Source organism: Seriola lalandi, unplaced genomic scaffold, assembly GCF_002814215.2.
Source record: "Seriola lalandi dorsalis isolate HSWRI2012SDOR001 ecotype SW California unplaced genomic scaffold, Sedor1 jcf7180002054682, whole genome shotgun sequence".
Taxonomy (NCBI): Eukaryota; Metazoa; Chordata; class Actinopteri; order Carangiformes; family Carangidae; genus Seriola; species Seriola lalandi.
In genome coordinates, this window is record NW_019525235.1 from 25,525 (window position 1) to 34,366 (window position 8,842).

The window sequence follows — 8,842 nt, forward strand, 5'->3', positions numbered from 1 at the left end:
TAGTACTTTTTTATGCTGCAGTCTGCTGGGGCAGCAGCATGTCGGGCATGAGCACGAGGAGACTGGACAAGCTGGTCAAAAAGGCTGGGTCTGCGCTTGGCAGGAGTCTGGACTCACTCAGGACTGTCGTGGAGAGATGCATGCAGTGTAAGATGGAGGACAATACCAACCATCCTCTCCACAACATTCAGGCAGGACAGAGAACGTCTCATCTCACTGCGCTGCAGAACAGAGAGGTTCAGGAGATCCTTTGTCCCCACTGCCATCAGGCTGTAGAACAACTCAGCCAAAGGTATCTATCTATCTATCTATCTATCTATCTATCTATCTATCTATACATGTATATTGATGCATGTTCATAAATCCTGGATTTTTCCATGAGGGTAATTGATCATTTTTGTGGAGTCTGGAGAAAGTTTGAATTCAAGACTTTTACTTGTAACTGGATAAATTTGCACTCTGGTATTGGTACTTTTGCTCAGGTAAAGGTGGCAAATACTTCCTCTTCACAGGATGCCAGGAAGGATTTTCTTACACTTTGTTTGCTTTAATTTTCCTGGTTAATTTCATTCCCTCTACATCCTCAACCCTCCAACAGTGGCATGACCACCTGAATCCACTGTTGGAGAGTTAAAATCAGACACCCAGATGAGACTCAGATCAACTTTGATATGCACAGGGACATTAGCTAGAGTGATCAGCTCATACAGGAAATATTTGTTTTAGCACAGCGCTCTGAGCTGACACTGCAGTGAGGCATAATCATCCTCTGCCATCATATCATCTAAACACAACAAATCCATCACTTATGTCGGTCCAATTGTTGTTGAAGGTGTTCAGTCTGAGTCTAATGAATGTACTTGTCTGCCACTGAAGTTTACTCAGAAGATTCATGTCGCTGTTACTGTCTTCTTTCACTTCGTCACGTAGATTATTACGGCCTGCACAGCAATTGAAGGGATGTATGAGGATATACTAGGGTAATATTGTGAATGCTGAAAGGAAAACAACATCAGCAAACTCGTTCAGTTTAACTGCGGCTGTCAGTGATAAATAAAATAGATGATGTCTCACTGATGAAGGGAAATGAGTCCCTGAGGTGAAGTTGATATTTGTAGAAACTTTAATGTAGACAAAACAACACTGAGTAAAATACAAATAATAATAATGAACAGGAGGGAGGTTTGCAAAAGAAGAAAAATAATTACAAGTTACGACAAAAAAAAGAAAAGAAAAAGAGGTTTTAAGTGAATATACAGATGGTAGCATCACAACCACTGAAGAAAATGAGAGCAAACCTAAAAGGAAACTGGCATGCATGTTAAGTGTATATTCAAATGAAGTGGGATATTTACAAGGTGCTATTTACAACACATCTATATGAAAAGTCATGACAATGTGAAGCAGGACTGAGACTTTCACGTGTTTATGAAACATAAAACATAAAAAGTGAAACTGCAGAGGAGACGACCCGGTGTTGGTTTGGACGACATTATCCACACTCCTTATTTAGTTCAACTAGCTGCAGTTTTTCAGTCTAAACAGTTTCCTAAGTTATTTTACTTTGTGTTGTGACCCGTATAGGTTTTAATGGTGCCATCACTGAGCTGGAAAAGCTTGTTTCTGCAGAGCATAACGTCAATCAGAAGTGTAACTACAGCCTATCCTGCTATTAATGGGTCTAGCACAGAGAGCACACTGACAGAGGAAGCCTGTCCTTACAGATGGACGGTGTGCTGGGTGTTAGTCATCTGACTGACAGTGAAACAGCTGAATCTGACCAGTCAGTCCTGGAGGTTAATGTCTCTTTTAGCTCATGGTGATCATCTCATATTTGTCCTTCAGACTGCTGTCCTCGTCGTCCTCGTCTTCTTCCTCCTCCTCCTCCTCCTCTTGGGGCTTCTCGGGCTCGTCGTGGTGGTGGTGCAGCTCGATCAGCAGGTAGTAGATGACGGCCGCAACAACTCCCCCCACCATGGGCCCGGCCACAGGGATCCACCACCAGTAGTCTGCAGTGCTGCGAACACCGACGTTATGAAAAGAGGAAAGGGTTAAACTCATCTCTGGCAGTCACTCAAGCAGCTGGCACAGAAGTCACTGCAGGTCACTGGTGCCATCACTGGATCATTCACAATCATCGACTGCATCTGTCGAGTGCATGTGACATTATATAACACTGGGGCTCATGTCAGCAGCTCAGGTCTTAATCAGTTTACTTCAATTAACAATCTCAATGAATAAAAAGAATGAAAGGATCCACTTTGGAGGAGGTGGAGACAGAGAATCACAAACACATGTATTTGTTTCCATAATGTGCACATACATTAAGATGTAACGTTTTTTTTTTCCCAATTAACATTATCTAATATAATGTTGTTCAGCACCCTGATCATTGCCTCAAGATCCACACACATTAAATCTGCCTGTATTTGATTCAACCCAAGTATATGACACAAAATAAACTTAATATAAGGCACTTCAGGAGGTTAAAAAAATCAATTTGTGTTAAAAAATAAGATCTCAATCTGTCTTGCTCTGTTGTACAGTTACCTAAAAACTTCCATCCCCCATCCTGCTACAGCCGTGAACAGTCGGGGTCCCAGGTCTCTGGCGGGGTTCAGGGGGTAGCCACAGTTCAGTCCCATGGACACGCCGATGGCCATGATGATCAGCCCGATGGCCAGCGGCTCCACGCCTTTAGGAGCTCCAATGTTTCCGCCATCGATGATAGCAAGGATACACAGCACCAGCATACCCGTGCCCACCACCTGAAGGAGCAGAGCGTCATTTAGTTGCAATACTGCCATTCTGTAGGGTGAACACAAAACATCATAACAAACACTCACTGGTAACTTCCCAATGACAGTGTTGATTGATTTTCTCTTTCCTCGTTATTTTTCTTTCATGCCATCCTGTTTATTTTGCCTTGACTTTTTAGGAGAGGAGAAGCTTTTAACTTCCTCACTCTTCTGTGCACTTTACATTCATTTATGTAAAGTGTGTTTGTATATATGTGAAGGTGTACATATTATATCTTTTATCATTTGTAACATACAAATAAATAAATAAGAAATCATTAAACTGTGTAGTTGGTACAGTTATCAGGCTTTATCGGATAGATTAAAATCACATTTGAACATTTTGGTCCATCATTCCCTCTAACTAGATATGTATCACTAAAACAAATAAGTCTTATCCTGATGGTTCAAATCTTTTTAGTGTTAAATGTTTAGGGTATTTATAGACCGTAGCCTCTTCCTCACCTCTAAGCACTACTGTTACACAGAGCTAACAAAGGGAACATTAACATGAGCACAGTCAGACTAATTAGATTTACCTCAGCGGTTCACCTGATGTGGTTTTCAACAGTTTTAATCTGGTAGACGAGTTATTTTTGGATCGCTGCACCGACTAAACAGACTGAAAATGGTGTTAAGTATAGATCTGATATCCCGGAGGAAGCCAGGAAATGGGTCATTAGACCCAAAACCAAGCAAAAGTGGGGGTGTTCTCAGACTAAATGGGGCAATCAATTTTTGCATTAGCCACATTTGCCAGACTTTGCAGTATTTAGAGCCTGAATGGGAGCGGCAGGTCACAATGGAGGGCAGGTCATTGGGTCACAGCGACCAGAGCTCACCTGATCGATGAAGCCGCCGAGGACTGACAGGTGTCTCGCAGGGTAGGAAGCAAAAATGTGACCTGTTGCATTGATTCCTGTCACTGACAGAATCCCGCTGGTGAAGTCCATGAAAGCATCTGTGCAGAGGACAAACAGGTTGCTTTCATCCATGAGTTTCTCATATTGATGGACGTGTAGCTGAAATATTTTTACTGTAACGAATTCAGTTTTAAGACAGGGGTTGGGTTTTTTTAAATTTGGGAGAAACTAAGCCTCTGGAGATCATAACCAACAGTTGTTAAGCATGTATAGTGTAAGGGTAAAGTTCAGTGTATTCACCGTAGTATAATCCAAAAACTGCAGCAGCTCCAACGAAAGCACCAAGAAACTGAGCGATGACATAGAAGGGAAACTTCCAAATCTTCAGTTTGCCTAGAAGCACCATGGCCAGAGACACAGCAGGGTTCACATGGCCCCCTGGGACGGAGGACAAAGCACAGAGTGAAGGAGGGGTGCAGTGTGTGGGGGTGTCTGGCATGATATCCTCTCCATCATTAGCGAGGCCGTCACATTTACAAGGGGCAGCAGAAGGGGAGCAGCCCCCAGGGCAGTGCTGGGTTTTGTTATATATGTTCAAGAGCACAGAGGCAGAATAATGGTCACATATTGGAAATTCATCCTATAAGTCAAGAAAACAAAAGTGACCATTATTCCCCTCATTTTTTTAATCAAACTGGGCTCACATCCTGCAAAGTTTTTAAAGTTTAAAAGCAATTTACAAATCTGTCTGTCTTTGATCTTTATTTATGAAATGCAATTGGTCCTTTTGATGTAGAACTGGAGGTAGCTGCTGCTCAGAGGAGGCGAGCAGTCTCATTTGGACTGAGTCTGGTCTGTAATAGACAGATGAACGAAGCCTATGATCAATGTAGTTTGCAGGACATTTAGCGCCCAGGGTTATGTATGACCCTGGAGAGGCCGTGCACTAGCACTAACAAATCAATGGTCAGTGCACATCCATTGAATCTGGACCGAGAGCTGGCACGTTCCTGCTGACACTGGAGTTGTGGAGGTGGCACATGGCTGGACAGGAAGCCATAAAGTTATATTATTACAAGCTGCAAGCCACATGAGTAACAATGTTTGGATTAAAACACATGCAAGCAACCTGTGTCAGACTGTTTTATATGTCCTGGCACAGGTCGTTTGTATCAACTAAGAATTATTCTAATGCATCACTGAGACTGTAGTGCTGAACAGGAGATTACATGTCAGCAAAGAAGCTGGATATGCAAACAACAAACTGTTAACAACTAACTGATAATGTATTTCAGTTGATTTGACAGGATGCCAATACCAGCAGCGTGGAAAATTGATCTCAGTGGCATCCATCAACAATTATTCATGAAATTATTTTACGTGCATTCAATCCAAATGACCATATCAAACACTGCCAGTGGGGTTCTGTGGCTCATGTGAGATGAATTTACAGAAATTGTGCAGAAGTGCTTACAACCAGATGAAATCATGTTTACCTGAGACTCCACCAGCCACGTACGCTGCCATCATCAGTCCCACAGAGAAGCCGATGTGGACGGTGAGCGGCTCACCAAGGGTGTTTCGACTGAGGACAGTCTGAGCGACTGAGCCACAGCCGAACAACTGACCAACAGGGAGGAAGAGAGCAACAGATTTTTACCAGTGTCTGTTCACTTAAATGTCTCTCTTTTTTTTTTAGGGAAATTCATCAACATTTATGAAGATCACCTTGAGTGGTCTGGACTTCAACAATAAACTGAAATTAACTTTAAATTAACTTTAAAATCAGTCACAAAGCAAACGCACTGTAGCGCACACGCTCACTGCACTGAAATACTCTGTTCTACTGCTCAGACCAAAGCTCAGATGAAAAAAAACAAAAAACAGCTTTATCAAACAAAGTTTCACTTACAACCAAGACGAACGTCCCCAGGAACTCTGCCAGGAATTCCTTGAGTATTCCATGTTTGAGAGCACAGTGTTGCCTCATGCTTCTCTTGTGTTGTATTTCCATGTATCTCTGTGCCAAATGCTGTTAAATCTGCCAGATGTCCAGCTGTGTGAACCACTGGAGATGATCAGAGGGCTCATGTCAAATCTCCACCTCTACACCGCTGCAGCCATTCAGCACAGACCATTGATCCATTTGTACAACCACCACATCGCACTCTCCTTGTCAGCCGGTCAACATGCAGAGGTTCACAGCAGAGGTGATGGACAGGTGTGTTTTGTCTTGTAAAATCTGATTTTCTTTATTCATTAATGTGTGTGTGTTTGTGTGTGTGTGTGTGTGTGTGTGTGTGTGTGTGTGTGTGTGTGTGTGTGTGTGACACTGACAAACTCTCAGATTTACAGAAACATCATAGAGCTGGATTTATTTCAGAGGTGTATAAATTTAATACATTTATTCATCAGTTTAAGATTTGCAGTTTGCACCATATTAGCTCACACAGCAATGGAATAACTTAGACAACAAAAAAATTTTGAATTAATAAGTCAGAGTTTGTCATATTGTAAAACATCAGTTTGTCTTATATTGTAGTTACACATATTGCCACTAGAGGTCAGCCTTGGCAAGGTGCCACGCTGCTCACAACTGGAAACGTTATAAAATCACACCTGAGTTGTTAATATGCAAAATTAATAAATCAATGATTCCTCAGTCAGTCAGTCGGAGCCAAAGTCGTCCACGTCGTTCACATCATCCTCCACAACCTTGATGAGAGGAGGTGATTTCTTCTTACGCCTGGTCAGTGCAAAGAATAAAACCGCTGGAGTTAAACAACACCCTTTAATGCAACACAGTAAATCAAACACAGCGAGTCGGTGAGTGGTCACCTCATCTCATTCCGCAGTGTGCTCAGTTGGCCGTGAAGCTGCTCGTTGGCCTCGATCTGCTCATCCAGTTCCCTCTGCAGCCTCTTTTTAGTGTGTTCCAGACGCTCGATCTCCTCCTCCGCCTCATCCATCTGCCTCTTTGCCGTCTTCAGCCTCTGAGTCAGCTGCAGAGTTCACAAAAGTGGGATATTAAATCATGAGGCAAGTCCGCCACTCCTGACTGCTTGACTTTGTTCTTTATGGTTAAAGATGTGTCTACCTGGTCTCTCTCGTTCTGCAGGCTGATGTGCTCCTCATCCGCCTGCATCTTCATCTCCTTGACTTTGCGCTCCAGCTTGCGGTTTGCTTGTTGCAGGCTGTTGTTGTCCCTGAGGGCAGAAGCACCAAGAGATCACATCGCTGCTGCAGCTTCCTGTAACTCAACACCTTCCCAGTGTGTTCTCACTCTTACAACTACGGGGGAAAGTGATATGAGTGGGTTCACCGCTCCACAGCTACCATCAAGTATGTGAGGGAGCTATGATCCAAAGTATCTTCTACAATCTCACACACTCTGTATACATTTATGTCTAGAACTAATATAAATGTGCAAACGCTCACCGTTCTTCTCCCTGTAACCTCTCCTCCAGTTCCTGGATGCGGCTGTTAAGTTTGGAGAGCAGTGAGTCCTGGTTGGTCCTCTGTGATCCCTCCAGGTGAGTCACTCTGCTCTTCAGGTCCTTGTTCTGACGGAGGAAGTCAAACAGGAGATTGTCATAAATGAGGCAGAAATGTGAAAGTACCCTGAAGTTTCAAAATTTTTCCAAACAACTGGCTTTGCAGATGTTTTAGGAGGAAGGAGTTGCATTTGTTTGACCTTTACTTGACCTTAAGGATTCACACAAGGCATTTTTGGTGAGTGAAAGTGAACAGAAACTTTGTTTTGACAGAAAGACAACAAGAAGATTAAAAAAATATATAAATATATGTAAAATGAGTATTCAAAAGGGCATAATGTAAAAAGTACATATGCCACATTGATAACAGGTTGATATGGAGATCATAACCCACATCTCTGATTGAGCACAGTGTGAGGGGGTCAGGGGTCAGTACCTGTCTCTCCAGGCTCGTCTTGTCACACTCCAGGTCTTGTCTGACTGCTCTCTCCTGCATCAGCTCGTTCCTAATCTGATCCATCTGTCACACACACACACACACACACAGAGTTTCAGTCACAATCTACAGCATAACGTAGATGTATAGTCGGTCAACGAGGGCAGGACATGTGCATATGTGCTCTCTTCCATTATAAACAAAACCCGGCTCTACGTTATTAAAAAAGGGCAGGACATGTTGACAAGCGCTTTCAGGTTAAATTAAAAGTTTTCCAGCCTAATTCCTAAACCCAGAGGAAATGCTGTCTGCTCTGAGTGGCCACATCAGACCTAAAGGCTCTTTCCTCTCTAATAACATCCAGAGGCCCAGTGAAGGGAGTGTGAATAGCTGCTCACAATAGTTAGCTGTTTTTGTCTTTGCACTGCTCCCAAAACAGTGTTTTGTGTCAATTAGTCTGCACCACTTTTCTCCCATGAACAGTGGCCTACTTTACAGACACACAGAGGAAGTGGGGCTTTTATGACGGGATCAGACGAAGCAACGTATATGAAGTGAGAGGGGTTCAGCCATATTTCAGGGCAGTTACAAAGTGAGTGTTGAGAAAGAAAAACAAGACTTGTTTAACGAGCTGGTCTGAACACACCGACCTGCAGCTTTCAGTGTCTGAGGGGAAATCTGAGCACTCAGCCCGACATCTGTTCATGATAAAAACAGATATTGGGCTGGGTGTTCAAACTTGAGACTGGGCATAATTCTATCACTGATGGGTTGTCTCTTTGCTGTTGGGGAAATTTATGAATGTTAGCTAATACAAAATGAGAGATTTGTGTAGATAAAAAAAAAAAAGAAGAAAAGACAGTGTGGGAGTAAACCTGCCTGCTCTTTGGTTTTGTCTAGTCGTTCCATCAGGCGGTCAGCACTGCTGCGCTCATCGTGAAGATCTTCTTCTAGGTGACTGATACGTCCCTGAGACGAGAGGAGGACATGAAAAATGAGTTGAACCATCCTCTAATTCATTTATATGACACTGCACAACAATGTTTACCAGTGCAGCGAACATGATGGATCTCTCCCCAGAGGCTGTGGTTACAAAACTGACTCAGGGAAAAGGGTTATTGGGTAATAACACATGAGGAGGCTGCTGGGAAAAAATGCACTAAGACAAAGATAATCCCATTTGAAAACCCTATCATAATAAATTGTGTGTGGAAGTGAGTTTTTAACAATGAAGGTGGGAGGGGTGTGGGG

The 8,842-nt window shown here is 43.0% G+C and overlaps 2 protein-coding genes across 3 annotated transcripts in view; both read right to left on the reverse strand.

Moving 5' to 3' along the window:
* Positions 1-1,100: 1,100 nt before the first annotated feature.
* Positions 1,101-5,707, reverse strand: aqp9a (aquaporin 9a). Its single transcript, XM_023422598.2, has 6 exons — positions 5,574-5,707; positions 5,158-5,284; positions 3,962-4,099; positions 3,641-3,759; positions 2,551-2,768; positions 1,101-2,017 (listed from the first exon to the last, which is right to left on the reverse strand). Exons 1-6 carry the CDS (start codon positions 5,673-5,675, stop codon positions 1,810-1,812), a joined length of 912 nt encoding a protein of 303 aa, XP_023278366.1. The 5' UTR covers positions 5,676-5,707; the 3' UTR covers positions 1,101-1,809.
* A 302-nt stretch (positions 5,708-6,009) lies between these two features.
* LOC111667030 (cingulin-like protein 1) overlaps positions 6,010-8,842 on the reverse strand; it is an 11,155-nt gene continuing 8,322 nt past the window's right edge. For both annotated transcript variants that reach the window (XM_023422594.2, XM_023422595.2), the window contains exons 14-19: positions 8,471-8,560; positions 7,592-7,675; positions 7,100-7,224; positions 6,759-6,867; positions 6,500-6,663; positions 6,010-6,407 (exon numbers count right to left, since the gene is read on the reverse strand). In XM_023422594.2, the coding sequence (XP_023278362.1) occupies positions 6,329-6,407; positions 6,500-6,663; positions 6,759-6,867; positions 7,100-7,224; positions 7,592-7,675; positions 8,471-8,560 (651 nt within the window). In that variant the 3' untranslated portion in view covers positions 6,010-6,328. The remainder of the gene's footprint in view (positions 6,408-6,499; positions 6,664-6,758; positions 6,868-7,099; positions 7,225-7,591; positions 7,676-8,470; positions 8,561-8,842) is intronic.

What these genes read in the sequence shown, in the direction of transcription:
- aqp9a (XM_023422598.2), bottom strand. Translation starts at nt 5,675, where the DNA reads ATGGAAATACAACACAAGAGAAGCATGAGGCAACACTGTGCTCTCAAA. An exon ending in TGGGGACGTTCGTCTTGGTT is followed by an intron (nt 5,285 to 5,573) that starts GTAAGTGAAACT and finishes CCTGTTGGTCAG; the next exon opens with TTGTTCGGCTGTGGCTCAGT. An exon ending in TCGGCGGCTTCATCGATCAG is followed by an intron (nt 2,769 to 3,640) that starts GTGAGCTCTGGT and finishes CTGCTCCTTCAG; the next exon opens with GTGGTGGGCACGGGTATGCT.